The sequence below is a fragment of the Fundulus heteroclitus genome, chromosome 12 (genome assembly GCF_011125445.2).
Source record: "Fundulus heteroclitus isolate FHET01 chromosome 12, MU-UCD_Fhet_4.1, whole genome shotgun sequence".
Lineage (NCBI taxonomy): Eukaryota > Metazoa > Chordata > Actinopteri > Cyprinodontiformes > Fundulidae > Fundulus > Fundulus heteroclitus.
In genome coordinates this window covers 754,839-773,382 of record NC_046372.1, presented here as the reverse complement: position 1 = coordinate 773,382, position 18,544 = coordinate 754,839, and the positions used below count along the sequence as shown (strand labels likewise).

At 45.4% G+C, this 18,544-nt stretch overlaps 1 protein-coding gene across 1 annotated transcript; it reads right to left on the bottom strand.

Moving 5' to 3' along the window:
* Nucleotides 1–2,595: 2,595 nt before the first annotated feature.
* cmya5 (cardiomyopathy associated 5) lies at nt 2,596–17,315 on the bottom strand. Its single transcript, XM_021315793.2, has 14 exons — nt 16,652–17,315; nt 15,264–15,903; nt 12,492–15,176; nt 8,981–9,076; nt 8,670–8,888; nt 8,556–8,578; nt 7,761–7,885; nt 7,237–7,371; nt 7,003–7,149; nt 6,709–6,856; nt 5,309–5,442; nt 5,099–5,207; nt 4,823–4,999; nt 2,596–4,741 (listed from the first exon to the last, which is right to left on the bottom strand). Exons 1-14 carry the CDS (start codon nt 16,756–16,758, stop codon nt 4,495–4,497), a joined length of 4,992 nt encoding a protein of 1,663 aa, XP_021171468.2. The 5' UTR covers nt 16,759–17,315; the 3' UTR covers nt 2,596–4,494.
* Nucleotides 17,316–18,544: the final 1,229 nt, after the last annotated feature.

The window sequence follows — 18,544 nt, the reverse complement described above, 5'->3', positions numbered from 1 at the left end:
ATTAGGAAAATGACTGTAATCCGCGTCGTGGTGATTTTCCTCCTCACAGGGCTGATCAGCTTTGTCAAAAACACACTAAGGAGTTGCACTTTTGAATCCAGTTACCCATGCGTAACATTTGGGGCTAATTTTGTGTGTCCATGTGCGTACGTGTGTCTTATTGTGAACTTAACAATCGAGCCGCCTCTGTTGTTGCCTTCATTTCACTGCAGCTATTTTTGCACATTTATTTATTGTTTTTTTTTTTTCTGCCATGTTGTGCACCATTTGCTGTGCCTGTTCGTTTCAACCCCGGTGTAATTTGGGCCGGTCTCATTAGCTGCCCCGGTTGTTTGTTTTATGGTCTGAATACCGTAAAGTTCATGCATCTGCAGAACCCGACTTAATCACGTTCAGTGTTGCGTTCCCTTTAAAGCAGCATCTTTCAGAAACAGGTTTGCTGCCAGTCAACAGATGGTTGCAGTGTGCCTTCATGACCGCCGGCTCCTCCCAAACGTCCTACGTGTCATGCACCGTCCGTCCCGTGTCTTGTTGCTTTTCATAATGCGTTGGGAACAACATGCCTTTTATGTTATTTAAATACAGAAAGTACCAAACAGAAACGGCATCTGTGGTTTTCTTTCTTTCAAACCGAGCAGACTCCTGGTGACATTTCTAAACATTGGGAGGCATGTCCCCCGGGCGCCTCACGTTTTCCCGTAACGGTGCCCACCTCTCCTATAAATGCGGTCCCTTGTTTGAATGTTGGAAGAGACACAGAAACTTAGTCTGGTTTTGGCCTCAGATGTGGAAAAATGACGCTTTTGTTGACATCAGATACAGTTCAAGTTGGCCTCGTAAAACAGACCCCTGCTGAGATGACTTGGTTTTATACAGCCTTGCAAAAGTATTCATACCCCCTTTTTTTATTTTTTTACTTAATTTAAATACAATCACAAGTTTTAGTGTATTTTATTGGGATTTTCTGTGACAGCGCAACACACGGTAGTGCAGGAATGTCAAGTGGAAGGAAAATGATCCATGGTTTCAAAACGTTTTGCAAATAAAATCTGAAGCCGTGCCGCTATCCTTGAGTCGATACTCTCCGCAGGTCTTATGGGTTCTGTCTTTACCAGCCTTGTACAAAAAAAGCTGCCCATTCCTCTGCAAAACAGCTCAGATTAGACGGAGAGCATCTGTGAACATGAGTTTTCAGGTCATACCACAGCTTTTTAACTAGATTTAGGGTTTCAATCTAAAGCATTGCGTTGTACCTCTGGCTGGACGTGGAGAGCCTTTGTCTGGCTGGAAGGTGAACCTCCAGCCCAGTCTCAAGTGTTTTGTATCCTCTGGCTGGGTTTTCTTTCAGGATTGTCCTGCAATCTATCGTCCCATCAGCTATGAGCAACTCGTCTGTACCTGCTGAAGAAAAACATCCCCATGATGTTGCCACCATGTTTCTTGGTTTGGAGTGTTCTGTTCAGGGTGAAGTGTGACGGTAGCATGAAGGTCCATTTGAGAGGAGCACCTTCTACCACAATTACTGTCTTCCATGTATTGGGGAAAACGGAAATGTTCTTTACTTTAACGATGCATTTGTTTTTACCACTTGTCCATAAAGGTCAGATTGCAAAGTTACTAGTTTCACTGACCACAGATTTCTACAGCTCCTCCAGAGTTCTCCAGGGCAGTTCCTCTGATTAATTCCCCTCTGGCCCAGCCTGACGGCCACATCTCAGGGGGTTTGCAGGTGTCCTGTCCTGTTTTCAGACGATGGACCGGACAGTGTTTTGTTCAAAGCTTGAGACGTTAGCTTATAACACAATCCTGCTTTGAACTACTCCACAACTTTCTCCCTGCTGTGTTCCTTGGTCTCTACTGGATTTTATTGAGGAATGTCAGAATATAGAGGCTGATGACAGCTACAAGCTACTTTTTGCTGGTTTGTTGAGTAAAAGCCATTTAAAACACATTGGGGTTTGTGGCTGTGCTGTGAAAAGTTCATTGGGGCTACCAAGAAGTTCCTGTTGAGATTAATAATTCAATTGAATACTTTTGCAAACCTATAAATGGATGTAGTGAGGGGAAACTGCAACTTATGAGCAGGGTTGGGCAGGATGATCAAGTTCCAGGTATTTGCTTTTCTATGGAAAAAGGAAACGTAACCCTGTTAATCTATACATTTTGATTTCATCGCTAACTCCAAGCCAGCCACCTACAAGAAGGCAGGAAAGCGTGATGTTGAGAAAAACCGGGCAGCAGTTTGTTGCGCTTCCCTTCAGGCTGCAGCAGAGCAGTCCAACACGTGAAGGCCAGGCCAGTATGTGTCCCTGATGGGTTGCATGTGTGTGCCCTCCTCCCTCCCCTCTGACGAAAAGGTGTGCGTGTCTGGAAAATAGTTGTTTAATAACCGTGAATGGTGAGTCCTTTGTGAACAGTGGGTGGATCACAACAAGATGTTAGTTTCAAAAGGCATTTAGGCACAATGTTCCCTTTTAAAACCTGAGAGGTTTTAACCTGAGAAGTTTTTAAAAGGAGAAAAAACAAAACAAAATCAAAGTGTTTATAAGAATGTGTTTTGGGTTTCGCTTTAGCTCAGTGGCTGACTGGTTTAGAGTGAGTTCAGGCCTGGTTTTATTTCATTTTGTGCAGGAGATTTCCAGGAACAATGTACAGGAAAACAGCATTACAGCAGATGGAACGCAGACGCCCTCTAGCGGCGAAACTGTGTTAAACCAACAAAACATTTGTGATTTCTTTTTGGATGGAAAACAATCAGGATTTTCAGACAGGAAAACCATTGAACAAGATAAGAAAAATAAAACTTAAAAAAAAAAAACAGCACTGACATCACTTCTGTTTAAAAATGTTATTTACAAAAAAAAAAAAACTATTCACAGTATGAAACAGTTTGAAAGGTGCTACAGTCTGCTTGAAGATATAAACCCACGTTTAGAATATGAGGAGAGAGCACCTGAACTAATTGTTTAGGGACAAGATACAAAAACACAAAAGGAGTTTGACTTCTGTTCAATGATTTAAAGCAAGTCTGCCTAATCATAAGACACACGGAAAACTATAAAACCGTTTAAAAACAGTACAAAGCACTAATAACATAAATCAATCATTATACAAATATCCACAGCATTTTAGTTGTCTCTTGAAAGAACAAAACAAATCAAGAAAATCAGATGTGAATCCTAGTTGTTTAGTGCTTGTTCTATGTTTTTGGTTGAAACACTGAATTGAGACCACCCCACGGCGTCCAGAATCTCAGAAACTATTTGAACATTGCTGGATTACAGCAAATCAGGAATTCAGAGGGCAAAGTACTTTTTTACTATCGTATTACCACAGTTGTAACATCTGCACTAGGTTTCATCACAATCTGTTAAATGCACCAATAGAAATGAGAGGTTTCTGCACCTCCACCATCAGTTTGAGTCTTTCTTTAGAGGAGGAAAAGCATCAATATTTTTTAGTTTATCACCAGTATCTTTAAAGGATGCAGTGGAAGACAGTTTTACTTTGTCATTGCAGTCAGAGGGAACTATGGTCATAAATCCAAAATCTGTGGTTTTTAACTAATCAGACTGGACTGAAGGTTCTGTAGCCTGAAGGTGTATTTTACATGTCATGCTGCAACCATGGTGTCGTCATAAAATAAATTCTCAGATCCAATGGTTGATATATTTCCCCTCCCCATCCTTCTTCATTGCTGAATATGACGGCGACTTCTCTTTAGGCATATGACAACTGCATTATGAATTTGAACTGCATCCTTACGAACTCTGTCATCAAGCACCCTCCATATGTGCAATTTGGAGGTGTGTGTGCTTCTCCCCAGCTGTTAGCCCTAAAGCGTACGGCACATACTGATCTCTACACACAAGAAGCCTGAAGGATGGTTTGAGTTTTTGTTTCTCAGAGTGTGAAATGTTCATTTCAAGATGTTTGTTGTCATCCTGGTTTTGGCCTATGGGAGAAGCCCTCCTCTGAAATCTCTGATGGCCATCTAGGTCAGTCTGGGCCATACCTTGTGGATAAGCCCCACTGCTGTGCCAGGCTTCTCCATGCGGTGCCTAGATAAGTCGTCACTATGACAAGGACCCACTGCTATCTCACCACACAAGATCTGAGCATGCTCAAAACAGTGTCAGATCTCTCGCGCTCCATCCTGCATTATAGAGCGCACCACATAACAAGTTCTTGTTGTAGGACAGAAGACCACCCTGTCGTGTTGAGGTGTGAAGGGGAGTTTACAAGTTATTTTTTAAACTTCTATTTTATAGTATAACTGCATTTAAATTAGATTATTTCAAAGAGACTACTTTCAAAATGAAGCCGTGATCAAGGCGTTTTTGGTGAAACCACAGATTCACGATCGGGGTTTCTAACACTGTTCTCCACCAGCGGCCATTTTAATCATTACAACTTAAGACCGCATGAAACCAACACACGTCCAGTGTTTTTAGCAAACCCCTACAGTGAGCGAGGGAAGTGTCAGAGCTGGCTCTACTTCGTGAACTCCGGCACGTCCGGCACCCAGCAGACCTGCATGCTGCCCGGCTGCTCCAGGGCCAGAGCAGGGTGGCAGGGCCGGCTGAAGCGCTGGCTGAAGGTGGCCAACAACTGGCCACTGCGGGCGTTGTAGAAAGACAGGCGGCCACGCTGGTGATCCAGGAAGGTTCCCACTCGCTCAGGCGTCTCGGTCACAAACACAGAGGACCGGGCGTCGTTGTGGAGGAGCTGATACGTACGGCTGGACAAAGAAGAACGTGGAGGTTTTAGACTCAAGTCACATCAAGAAGTCACTTAAAGATGAATATTTTACTCTGCACACCCTGACGGTCCAGGAGTACACTGCAAGCACCACGAGAAGCTGTTTTCTCCAAGCGAGCCGCTCAGATTATCTGCACTGCACGTTACTCCAAGCCTGTAAGCTGGACTGTCTGACACAGCTGCCTCCCAGTAGTGGAGCCCTCGTGGCGGCAGCGCCTCACCCAGGATGGATGGACACCTGGAAAAAACAAAACAAAAAAAAAAACTCTTGCTTCAATCTGCATGGAAATCTACCGCCAGGCTGCAAAAAAGCAGCAGTTCCTGGGTTTAAACATACTCCTTGTGAGCGGGTGGGCCGGCATCCTGGGAGAACTGCAGGGTGGTGGAATCGTCTGACAGCTTCAGAGCAGGGTGAGCTGAGGATTTCAACAGCTGGAATCTCGTCCCTAAAGAAGGCCAGATGTGAGCGAGACAGGTGCAAAAACGGAGAGGCGTGAATAAATGAAAGCAGAGATTCTGTAAGCGGGGCTGGGCGTGGTCGTCGTACCTTTTGTAGAAACGAGGGCAGCCTCGCTCTGCTCACTGGCGCCGGCCTCGTTCACCGCTTTGATGTAAAACAGGTAGTTCTCATTCGGCTGCAGGACAACCTTCTGCTCGCACAATTTAATTCCCGAGATGGATCTGGAAACACAGCAAAGACTCGCGTTAAATGCGCATACCTGCACAAGCTTGGACGTAGAGATTTTATTTGATCAAATGTGAAAAGTTTCACTCCAAATGTGCCGTCTCTTGCAAACGTATTCACATCCCATTAGCTTTTCTAAATTATGTCAGGATACTTTGTTTTATTGGGATTCATGTGATCGTCTGACAACAAAAAGTGAAGTAAGGAAAAATGGTTTGGACTGTGTGTGATATCTTCCCCGTATAAATCAAACTGCTCCGTGAAGGCATCAGAACCAGAGCACTGTTGTAAGAAAGCGTGTGGTAATAACCACAAACCTACAAAACACACGGACCCCCGCTTAAAGTGACAGCCTGGCATGAAGAGCAAAATTAGCCAAGGGCTCTATAGTTACTCTGAAGTAGCTGTAGAGATCCACAGCTCAAGTGAACCCACTCCACAAACCTGCCCTTTCTGGAAGAGAGGCAAGAGGAACCCTTTGGTCCAATTAAATGTATTAGAAGTACCGTTTATTGCTTACCATAAGCCATTACATTAATGTAACTTTCTGGCTTCCATGCAAAGCATCATATATGAAAACTAATACTACAAATCTCCCTGAACACACCATCCCCACTGTGGAACATGGGGGTGGTGGCAAAATGCTGTGGGGAAGAAAGAGGAAGCTAAATACAGGGCAACCCTGGAGGAAAACCTTATGAGGCTGCAAGAGGCCGGAGTCCGGGGAGGAGGTTCCCCTCAAATAAGGGTAACCCCCATAAACAGGGAGCCAGAACTACAATAGAAAGGTGTGGATCATGACATGTTCATGACTTAGAATTGCCCAATAAAGAAAAATCTATAAATCAGTCAAGAATCTGTGGCAACAGTTAAAACTTGACATTCACGGGCGCCTTACAGATGCATCCCCAAACAATGTCTGCTAGAGGCTAGTCCAAAAACTACTGATCTAATCAAATGCATGCCACACTTTCCAGATTTCTGATTACAAAAACATTAAAAAAACAAACATAGAAGTTTGTGGTTGTAATTTGACAAAATGCGACAGTTTTCAAGGAAAATATGTTCAATATGTTTGCCCTGCATCCAAAGATCAGAAATAAAAAAGTTTCACATTCATTCATTTATGTGTGAATGCAGTGTGACACATAGTTTGGACTATGGAGCAGCCAGAGTCTGAACCCAAATCAAATTTCCTTTGGGACAATAAAGTTAATCTAATCTAATCTCCCTCCCACCAGGACCTCCAGGCAGACACCCACCTGAGTCCCTCTCCTTCCAGCTCATACTGTCGGCAGTACTCCAAGGTGTAACTCAGTCCCGGAGACGGCTTCGGTGAGCGCCACCTCAGCGTGGCCGAGTCCCACATGACGCTGCAGCGCTCCGTGTCGATCGCCGGCACAGATGGAGCTGCCAGAAACACAGCAGGGAGGCCTGCGATCACCTCTAAGCACGGACTGTAAAATTCAAGCTCTTTCTGGGCAACAAACGCAAACTAAAATAAAAGAAATCCTTTATTTTATCAGTCTAAATGAGAGGAGACTTAAGCTGCTGACCCGTTCTGAAGAGGAGTCTCTCGCTGGGCAGAGAGCAGCCGGTGTAGTTGACGGCCATCACCCACACCTTGTACTTCCTGTCAGGCTCCAGCTCCTCCAGGACGCAGTAGCTCTCCTTCACCGTCACGCGGTACTCCTCTGACACGGCTGCAAACGGCAGCAGGTACACATGAGCAAAAGGGCGAGCTAAAGGATCACGCTTTGCCGCCGACTACCACGCTTGGCTGTTTTCACCTCCTTGAGGATCCTCCATGCAGTAGACCTGGAAGCAGTCTATGATGTCTCCTGGATTGACCTTCCAGTAAACGGTGACGCTGGCGCTGGAGGCGGAGCCGCGCTCCTGGGGCTGCAGGATGGGCCTTTGGGGCACTGAGGTAATCACACCGTTTGTGACAAAATGCAACATGGACGTGGACATGCACACTGCAAAAACGGAACTAAAAATAAGTAAAAAAATGTCTTAAAATTAGTGTATCTGTCCTTGATTTGAGCAGGTAAATAAGATGATGTGCCAATAGAATAAGATTTGTGCACTTAAAATAGGAACAATTCATCTCCATCATCTTATTTCAAGTGCAGGATGTCTAATTATCTTAATTTAGGGGTCAAAATACTAACTCCATTGGCAAATGATCATATTTACCTGCTCAGATCAAGGACAAAAACACTATGTTTAAGAACATTTTGCTTATTTTTAGATCCGTTTTTGCAGTGCAGAAGATGAACCCGCACAGAAAAAAAGCCGAAGGCGTGGCTACCTGGAATCCCTTTGCGGCGTGTGAGGTTTGAGCTTGAGGAGTTGGCCTTGGTGTAGTCCTCGAACACCAGCAGGCCCTTTGGACCTGCCTCCAGCGACACGGTGGCGTCCAGAGCAGTTTGGAGTCTGTCCGTACGAAACACATCGTTTGCGCTGTTTCTAGTTTCTAAGCCGATCTACATTTGTTTCTGCTTTTGAAGAACCAGACTTTTTTTTGTTTTGTTTTTTGTAGCGTTTTAAAGTGATTTATTCTCAGGGTTTCTCTCAAATCAGCAAACACCTGAGAGAGTTTGAGGCAAAACACCTGATTGGGAATCGCTACAAATGCTTTTTGTCACCCATGCAAATTGTTTGTCTTTGCACTTTTACATTGATTCAACAAAATCAATGTTCTTTCTGACAAGTTAATGGTAATGAAGGATTGAATTTAGAAGTTGATCCCATGGATTTAGGAGCTTTTCTGTGTCTGAAGGGTGCATACGTCCGTCCGAGTAAAGCGCTTCAGCAAATACAACATCATTGTTATTTGGTCCTGTGCAGCTCAGCGTGTTAAGCAGGCCTCAAAAGCAAAACGCTTCCTTTTTTTTCTGCCACCAGTGCAAATGAAATCTTAAAAATAATTGTAACATTCTTCTAAAGTAAAAAAAAAACTGTCCAAAATCTCTGCAGGAAACATGTATAGTTTTCCACCTGCCACTTTAAAACATTACAAGAACGTCTGGCTGCAGGGAAGCACAACAGAGACATATCTGTGTCATGGCGTTGGGGACTGTCTCACGCTCCTGGGTGGACATACCTTGCTTGAATGTCCTCTGGTGTCTGGTGGGAGAAAGGATTAAAGATCTTTGTTAGACATTTGACTCGCCAACCAAGCCCAAGAAACCCAAACGAGCGAGCGTCCAGGACTTACCCTGGCGTCCGTCTCTGCCTCTCGGGCCGTTGTCTCCAGTGTGGTTTTGGCCGAGTCGATGTTCTCCTGGTAGCAAACGATCTTGTCGTAGAGCTGCTCCAGCTTGGCTTTCTTCTCCTCCTCCATGCTGACAGACATGCCGTTGTACTGCTCCATCACCAGAGCCACCACCTCCTCGTTCTGCGCGCACATGGCCGCCTCGCTCTCCGCGAACTGGTCCTGAGCAAAAAAAGGAGAGCAGAGAGCGTTTGGAACAAGCTTGGCCGCTTGTTCAGAGTGTTTGTGGCGAACGCTGGTTAAAAACGGCGTACCTCTACCGAATTATAGGCCAGCTCCAGCTCAGAAACCAAGTCCTCGATGTTCTCTGATCTGGCTTGAAGCTCTGAGATCCAGCCGCCCAGGGTCTCCTGTTAGACATATTACTCTTTAGCTGAGAGAACAATTACATAGTGGCCTTCTGTCCTATTTAAAGGGCTCGTTCTATAGAGCTCTGCAGAGCAATTCAAACCCCTTTAAGCTTTCACATTTTTTGTCTCACAAAAATACAACAACTGCGGCGTTTTTGTCTATTTTACTGGGATTTAATGTGATGCACCGAAGCAAGTTAGTGCAAACCTATCGCGACACACTGCAAAAAGGGAAGTCAAAGTAGGTAAAATCCTCTTGAAATTAGAGTATTTTTCATTGATTTGAGCTGGTAATTCAGATTATTTGCCAATGGAATAAGATTTTTGCACTTAACAAAAGAACAATTCATCTCCATCACCTTATTCCAAGTGCAGGATGTCTAATTATCTTATTTTAGGGGTAGAAATTCTCATTCCATTGGCAAATGGTCTTATTTAGCTGCTGAAATCAAGGAAATATATACTAATTTTAAGAACATTTTACTTACTTTTAGTTCCCTTTTTGCAGTGCAGGGCAAAACTGACTGGGCAGCTAGTAGAGCATTAACCAGAGAAGCAGAGCAAGGTCCTATGGTGTCTCTGGAAGAGCTGCAGAGATCCACCGCTCAGGTGCGAGAATCGGTGGAAGTTAGTTGTGCCCTCCAGAAGTCCGGCCTTTATGGAAAGATCAGCTTAGTGTGCAGGGATATAGAATGCAAATGAGGAAGAAGGTGCTCTGGCCAGATAAGGTCAACCTTGAACTGTTTGGCCCAAATGAAAACAGTGAAACATGGTGGTGGCAGCATCATGTGGTGGGAATGTCTTCCGCGGTAGCAGAGAAGGTGGTCAAAGTTAATAGGAAGGAGAGTGGAGCTAAATGCAAGGTAACCGTGAAAGAAAGCCCGTCTGAGGCAGCAAAAATACTGTAGACTGAGGGCAAACGTTCACCTTCCTGCAGGACCAAGACCCAAAACATAAAGCCTGAACTAAACTAAACTAGAAGTTGTCAGATTCTCTGGCTTCTGACTGGGGTTGTACTATGTTGCGAAGACAAAAAAAGACTTAATCAGTAGGGCTGGGCGATAAATCGATTTAATCGAATAATTCGAATTTACAATTCTTTAAGATTTCATTTTTGGAAAATCTGGATTTTATTTTGTCAATACAGTCATTGGGTTTCCATGAAGAGAACAGCATGTGATGCTGAATATATGTTTAGGCAAATGTATTGTCAAAATATTGTTAAGTGGAAACTTTTTTTACCATAATACGAGGTACTTCATTTACTTATTTACTTTTTTTTAACTTAGTTCAAAGTTCACAAGTGCAGTGAAGCCTGTTCTTAGCTCAATGTGTAATACCACTAGCAGCAAATGTTTTGTTATATTTTCATCGTTTATAATGGCACGGCTGCCATCTTGTTTTGCATGTTTCACAGCTTGTTTTTAGTTGCACTTTGAATTCAGGTCAACTCCCTGACAAAATGCTTGACATAAAAAGCAAGGTTTTAAAATAATTTCTTCAATTTCTTTTTATGAAACAAAAAGGAGGAAAAAAATTGATTAATCGGATTTGGTATGATAAAATCGGAGATTTATTTTTTAATCCATATCGCCCAGCCCTATTAATCAGTAGGTTTAGTAAAGCTGGTAGGAATGTACCCTAAAACACTCGCAAGTGTAATTGCATCAAATTGTAGTTCTGCGAAGCAGGACCGAATACAAGCGCACACCTTTAAGCACTGCTTTGTGTTGCTCTGTCACATAAGACCCCACAGAAAGGGGGCTAAAAACGTTTGCACGGTGCTGTGTCTCCCAAGGCGGAGGCCGCTCCTCGCGTTTCAGTTTTCAGCCTCGTCTGCAGCTTGAAGTTGAATCATCAGGGTAGAGGAGTGGCAGCGGGAATCCCCCGTCACCTCTCCAAAACAGGCAGCTCACATTTAATGAGGTCAAGCTCCGGACACTGATCACTCCTTGAACGCCTCACCAGCAGGAGGCCACAGAGGCGTTTCCACAGGGTAAAGTGAACGCCCGTGTTAAAAGGGGGGGGGGGGGGGGGGGGAACTGAGAACTGGCCCGGATTCAGATTTGCAGGGTTGTTTTGGTGAACTTGTCGGGATCGGTTTTCTGCTATGTGGTGGATCGGGATGGGCTGCTCTTCTTTGTGCTGCGTTATAGCTTTGATCTTAGCCGCAGTCCAGCTGCCAGAGCTTCATATAAACACAGCATCTCATAAACACAGAGCCTGGTGCAAATATCATGTGGAAATTACACGTGATAGTTTGAATCTCGCATCAGCTCCCCTTTTTTTTCCATTTACTCTAAATTATGTGGTGAAATATTCCAGGGAAACCAGCAGAGCAATGAGCAAATAAAAAAACTAAACCTTTTTCCACACATTGTTAGAAGGTGTGGATGAATGTTGCATTCCAGTTGCAGTCGGAACTCGGAAATCCCGGCTTTCGATTGGAAAAATTAAATGCAAAGGCCGCTATAGTCGGAGAAATCTTTCTAGGCCGATTGTCGGATCCAATATGGCAGCTCCTCGCATCAACAACAGTAAGCTGTGATAAAACCTGTTTATTTTACAATATACAGTTAGTTGTAAGAGTGCATCTAAAATCAACGTTACATGTCTGCGTATGAAAAGTATAGCTTTAAAGAACATTTATAAGAGGTACCATCAACAACAAATAAAAAAAAAACAGCTTTCCCGGCCGTCGCCATATTGGAATCCTAACATTTTGTTTTTTTGTTATGTTTTGAAATCCCGACTTCTCGGACTGAGTTAACCGGAACGCTTTTTTTCTGGGATTTTACCCCATTCCAAGCGGCTATTTTCAATTTCCAAGGCAAATTAAATGCAACATGTGAACAGATCACATGTGACTCTCTACTTCCTAATGTAACAGTGAGCTTTTACATCCATCACATTGGACCTAAGCATCATAACAGGCCACTGATTTATAGCTGACTAATTTAATCCTAGGAAAGGATTTCAATTATTTGCCAAACCAGTAAACTATTATATCGTGACAAAACAAGACCAGTGTTTGATGACCAGTTGCTGTTTGTTTGCATCTTGTCAGAATCCATCTAGGCCACTTCGGATTTGTTTTGGCAAATGATCACACTGGTACAAATCTGGGCCAAAAACACACTTACAGGTTTCCACCTGTAAATATATATATATATATATATATATATATATATATATATATATATATATATATATATATATATATATATATGTATAAATAATGGATTTCTGCTAATGGATGACATCTGAAGTAATTTGAACAGCTCATGTCGTATTTTATATCTCTGTGTCTCAACGTTTCAGGCATCTGCACCATTTCTGACAAAAAGCAAAGAATGCACAGCTAGCATGAACAACTTTCATGAGAACATGCAGAGGTCCAACCCCTTTCACTGACCTTGGCGTCCTCATAGGCCTTTTCCACCAAGCAGACCTGGTGGCCGTGATGCTCTGCAGACCTGCACCCCTCCTCTGACAGCAGACAGCCACAGGTGTTACAGAACCAGTCCATGCCCTGCAGCTCAGCAGCCAGACGGGCCTGACTCTCCTCTTCTGCATCAATAATTTCATAATCTGCCTCATCAAACTCCTCCTTCTCTCCCTCTGACTCCATCTTCTCCCCAGGCCCCTGATGGGACCCATCCTGTTCTTCGTCTTCTCTCTGGATCTCAGATTCAAGCAGACCTTTTGCATCTTCCACGCCAATCACTTCATACCCAAGATCAATCATCGCTTCTTCTCCAGCGTCTAAAACTGTCTCACTTTGCTCCTTAATTTGTTCCACATCCTCGCTGTGCAGATCGAGGTACGGTGCTGCGTCCTCTTTAAGTAGGTTTACTTCTGGTCCGCCCTCCATCTCCTGGATGTCTGATTTTTGTCCCGATTCTTCTGCATGTGCGTCATCTCCCTGAAGCTCAGATAAATCCTCCTGGGGAGGGAAGTTTCTCAGCGGAGACAAGACGAGCTCGTCCTGATCAGTCTCCAGGTCCTCTGTGCCGGCTTCTCCTCCAGGCGTTAAAGCCTCCGAGTCGAATGCATTACTGGGAAGTTCTTCTTCCTTTTCTGCAACCATCGGCGCTTCCTGCACTTGAGGCACAGGTACCTGGACCTCAGATGAGATGCCAGGTTCCAGAGGTGACGCTGCCTCTTTAATAATGTCCTCGGACCACTGATCGATCTGTATGTCCATCTCCACGGCCTGTCCTTTGGGAACTAGGAGGATCATCTCATCCCCTACGTTCACTGCGTCCTGCACAAAGGTCTCAATGTCGTCTGCAAACGTCCTAGATTCGGTTTCTGCTGCTTGTTTTAGGTTGTCTGATTCACAGTCAGTTGTCTCTTCTTGCTGCATCTGTTGATGTTTGTCAGCTGAGTCCAAAGCGATGGGTTTGGGCTCTGGAGGTTCGGTTATTTCCCCTGAAGCCTCCGTTTTAACTCTTGACCCCTGATCAGTGGCTGCAGCCTTACTCTCCTCAGAAGGTTCCTCTATCAGCGGCTTGTGATGTCCCTCTGCCTCAGGAACAAGCACTATCGCCTCTGTGGCCTCCTGTATGTCAGTTTTAACCTGGGCCTGGATCTCTTCTTCATTCGCTGCTTTCTCCATCAACTCCTCCACTGTTTGCACTGCACAGTCACAGTCAGCGACGGCTTCAGGAGGAGCCACATCTTCAGGAGGTGCTCCTTTGTCCCCAGATGCTTCAGAGGATCCCTTTGATTCTGAGAGGGGTTCAGATGAGAGGAGCGCTGCGTTTCCAGGTTCTGTTACGTCTGCCTCAGATGGAAGTTTCTCATCAGCGGCCTCCATCTTCGACTCAACAGGCGGTCCTTCTTCAGACACACTCCTTTCAGGTGTTTCTGTCAGCGGGGTGGGTTCAGGCTGCTTTCTGCTCTCATGTTGAGTCGACGCCGTGGTGTCTGGTGTCGCTGAAATCTGCTCAGACATTCTCTCTGCCTCTCTTTGTGTCTCACGTGGCAGCTCTGTTTCAGTAAAACTTTGCTTTGGGACCGTTTCGTCTCTGCCCAGCGAGGTTTCATCTACTTTGATTTCCATCTGGGGAGGTTCAGCTGGTTTTTCTGCGACCGGCTCCGCTGCCTGGTGCTCCTGTTTACTCTCCATGTGATCCACTGGTTTGGACTCCTGATGTAACTCTTCCTGGGCGTCCCTTAACACTACATCATGAGCCAGAACTGATGGTTGTTTTTCTTCCGTTTCTGTTAAAAGTTCTTGTTTCTCTTTAGTCGTTTCAGGAACCTCCTGCGTCTTCAGTTCGTCCGTTTTTGTCTTTTCCGTCTCTTCTTCTTCATCTTCTTCTGCTCTGATTAAGCATCCGGTTAATTCAAACTTGCTCTGTGGCCACACCATCCTCCCCCCATCCCTATCCTCCGCTGACTCCGGCTGAACGTCTACTGTCGGCGTTTCATCTTTCAGCCTGAACTTCTCCAGGTATCCGTCGGCCTCCTCTGAATCCGACAGCCGCCTCCTGTAGGATTTCTCTGACGCCACGCTCTCTGCCTCCGAGTGCTCCTCGTCACTTCTCCTCTTCTCCCCGACGGCGTCCTCGTAAAGGTCCGAGTACATGAAGGACATGGCCGTCGGCTCCTCCAGGAGAATGGGGTCAATGATCTTGGGAGGTCCCGGGGAGATAAAAATAGGAGTAAGGGTGGTCTCCTCGCTTTCAAACAACGACAGACCACCGTCCTTCATCGATCGCTGGCTCTCACGTCTTGACCTCGTCCTTTCTGGCCCTTCCTTCTTCTGCACCTCCACGGGAGACGCTTCTCCGTAGAAGACCTCATCCAGGTGCTCTCCCACTATATCAGCATCTGTGACAAACACAAAAGAGTCTTCGGACGCAGAGGCACCATCCTCGGTTGCCTCCCTTGAAGTTTCACGCTCCTCTGTTTGGGCTTTGGGAAGAGGCGTCTCTTCCTCACGCTGCGGCTGTGGAGCTTCCTCTGCCGCCATCGCCACGTCCAAAAGGGTGAACTTTTCAATGTAGTCGATTTCAGCAGTGCTCTCTGTCTCAGACGTTGTAGGCTCACGCAGTTTTTCTGCCAATGGCTGTGACGTGTCTTTTGGGGACTATGGAGAAGATAAAAACATGTCACAGTCTGTTTAAATTTGCAGAAGGACTCAAAAAGAAGATGAAAGTATATCTCTGCTACATACCTCAGGGTCATCCAGGGTTTGCTCTGCTTCCAGCTGGTCCCTGTGTTGTTCCCAGTCTTGGTGGTTTCTGGACCTGATCTTCGGAGTCTGGTCCAAATAAGACAAATTGTCTTGCAGGTCCGTACTCTCCTCCTCGTCCACAGTGGGAAGTTTGGACGGCACTCTGATGTTGAGAATCTCATAGCCTTCAGAAATCAAGCTGAACAGCTGCTGATCTTTGGATTTTATCTCCTCCAGGTCTGCCTTCGTTGGCGTCTTCTCCTCTTTGACGTTTGGCAGGGAAACCTCCGCCATCTCTGGTCTCTCTACACCCAAAGCCGAAGCGGACCTGGAACTACTAGGTCGGCTCAGCCGGTCCCCCAACCTGCTGCTTCTCCCCCCGGACCTCGTCCTCCTACGGACTACCTTGTCCTCGTCGAAGACGATGGTGATCTTCCCCGCGCCTCCAGAGCCCTCCATGCTGTAAGCTTCAGACGTGGAGCTGGCCTCAGAGGCCCAGGGTGTAGAGCAGCGGCTGGAGGCCGTCTCCCAAGTGATACCGCTGTCCTCGCTCTGAACCGTCACCATGGAAAAAGACGGGTCCACCATGAGGCACTGGAGCTTGGGCTTCACAGAGTGGTCCTGGACGGCTTCTCGCAGACTTGAAACAGAGAGGACGGACAGAGTCAGAGGCAGGAGAGCGGGCTGTTTGTGCCCCTCCAGCGCGTTACCAAACAGCCCGAGTGCAAGAGGAGATCTTTCTGGCTCTGCTCTCGGAAATCCGAGCAGAGAACAAACTAATGAATCAAATCAAAACACATTTGAACAACACCAACCTGTATTCATGTCTTGCAGCTTAACAAATCCGAGCTGAAAACAAGGTGGCACATCATTTTGCATCTCAAGAGGATTACTTGAGCAGTGCAGCGCTGCGGTACTGGGCTAGGTGACCGGTGCCAAGCTGACAGTGGGAGCGATACTCCAAAAAAAAACTAATGATTGAATGCTCTCTGAGCTGTCCCTCTGGCTATGAATACACCTCGGCCCTTGCTGGGCCACGGCGGGGTGACGTCCACAAAACGTCATTCGTGTGATGTTCGAGACGAGATACCTGGCTTTCTCAGATACACCCAACATATCAGTGTCTTCTACTATTTAAGACATGGCAAGGTCAATTCAAAGCATGATAAATGAAAGGTAAAACATGGGAGGAGTAAGAGAGCGCTGTTGAAGAGCTCCTGACTTTGGGTATTAATACTCAGTAGAGGGATTTAATTTATCCCTTTTTTTTAAGAAAGCAAGTTATGCGTTAGAGAATGGAAACATGTTTTTATCTCCAAGCAGAGGAGAAACGTCTCAACATAAAGACCCATTGATGATAATCAACAAAAATGAAGCCTAAAAAGTACCTGTTATGCAGCTCTTCCACTTCGTCTTCATCATCCTGGCTGAGGGCTTCATCCTGCAACGCTTGCAGCTCCGTCATTTCAGAGTCCAGGCTCTCACAGTCCTCCATCTTGGTAATGTCCTTCAGATTACGCTCGCTTTTTAAATTTTATTTAAGTCCCCAAAGTTGGCTTTCGTGTGTTTTTGACTCCAGTCCCTCTGAATTGGGAGTTGGTCTGTCTGTTTGTGTCATTCAAAGTTGGGAACTTCTCTGACTCAGAGAGGGACAGAAATAGCATGGGTTATGAAAACAGGGGAGCGTAGATAAGAGAGGGACGAAGGAGACAGAGAGAAAGGCTGGATTTCACTACTTAATTAAGATAAGCACACCAACAAGTGGCTTTAATTAGAGTTACAGATTTCCAGACATTAGAAGAAGTCTTTTGTGACGACGCGCCCTTGTGAGTCCTCATGGTTCACGGCCAATGGAGGCGATGTGGCTTTAAATTCAAAACCCCCCCGTTTGCCAAGTTATAAATAGGCCTTGTGCTCAAACCATACCCCTGGTTGCTTTGCTCCTGGTGGGACGGGATATGTCCCAAAACCAAACATATGTCTTGTAACGTATCTGCCACCAAGCGTTGCTGGCACTATGCAGAAGTCATAAAGTTAGGTTTAATAAGCCGTTAAACTACGACCTGCCTGAACTGCATCAACAGATAACGACTTAAATGTCAACCTCAATAGGGACCGAGCAGCTTGCAAAGAAATTGCATAACCCTTGAACTTTTTGTTTAGGAATGGTGGTCTAGTGGTTAGAGCATTGCACTTATGTCCTGGAGGTTTTGAGTTCAACTCCTACAGATTGCCACTTTGAGTCCCTGAGCAACACCCTCAGCATCAGAATGCTCCCTGGGTGCTACACAGTAGAAACACACTGAACCAGATGTTGGTGCCTTTGGCAGTGTGGGCAGATGTCAAGTCCTAGAAAAGGAAATCAGCATCTCCATGCAGCTTGTCTGCAGAAGGAATCTGACGTGGTCAAACTTTTCCTGGTAAATGGCTGCTCTGAATGTGGACCAACCTCAGCAGATGACATGGCATCCTGAACCATCAACACTGTGCAAACTTCAGACTGGATTCTGTGCCTCTCCACATCTGAAACAAGGACTTTGCACCACTGAGTAACAGTCTGGTTCTTTGTTTCTCCTTAGGCCAGGTATGACGTCTCTGGTTTAGCAGAGGATTGGTCTGTGCCGACTGGCTCACGATGCGCTGACTCCAGCCTCAGTGGATACTATGAATATACCTGCATGCAGAACTCTGAACAACCAGCTTCTTCAGCAGTGACGTTTTGTGGCTTCCCTCCTTGTGCAGGGTGTCAACGGCTGTCTTCTGGACATCTGTCCAGTCTGCAGGCTTCCCCATGATTGCGTTGCCAATTGACTCAGACTAAGAGACCGTTTAAAGCAGGGATCTTCAACTCCAGTCGATCATCACCAGCATACCAGAATAAAGTTGTAGTAGTAAAAAGTGAAGTTACACCGTCGTTTGAACAAGTGTTTGAAAGTCCTGACACTAATATTAATTTGATGCTGATTTGCTTAAAATATCTAGTATTTGTTTTTGTGAAATCGATACCAAAGTAAGACTTTACAAGAAGCTCAACATTCCCAATTTTAACACAGATTTTGCCTTTTTGTAAGCTCTCATAAAATTATAACTTTAGTTTCACAAATTTCAGACTTACTTCGTGAAAACACCCCCGTCACACCAAAAGGGGGTCGCCGGGCGGTCTCTGGTGCTGTTATTTTAGGGGGTGGCAGGTTGATACGTTTGGGAAACCCTGATCTAGAAGTTGCAGGACACCAGACCTCGAGGTCTGTAGTTTGAAACTCCTGGTTTAAAGGCTCAGG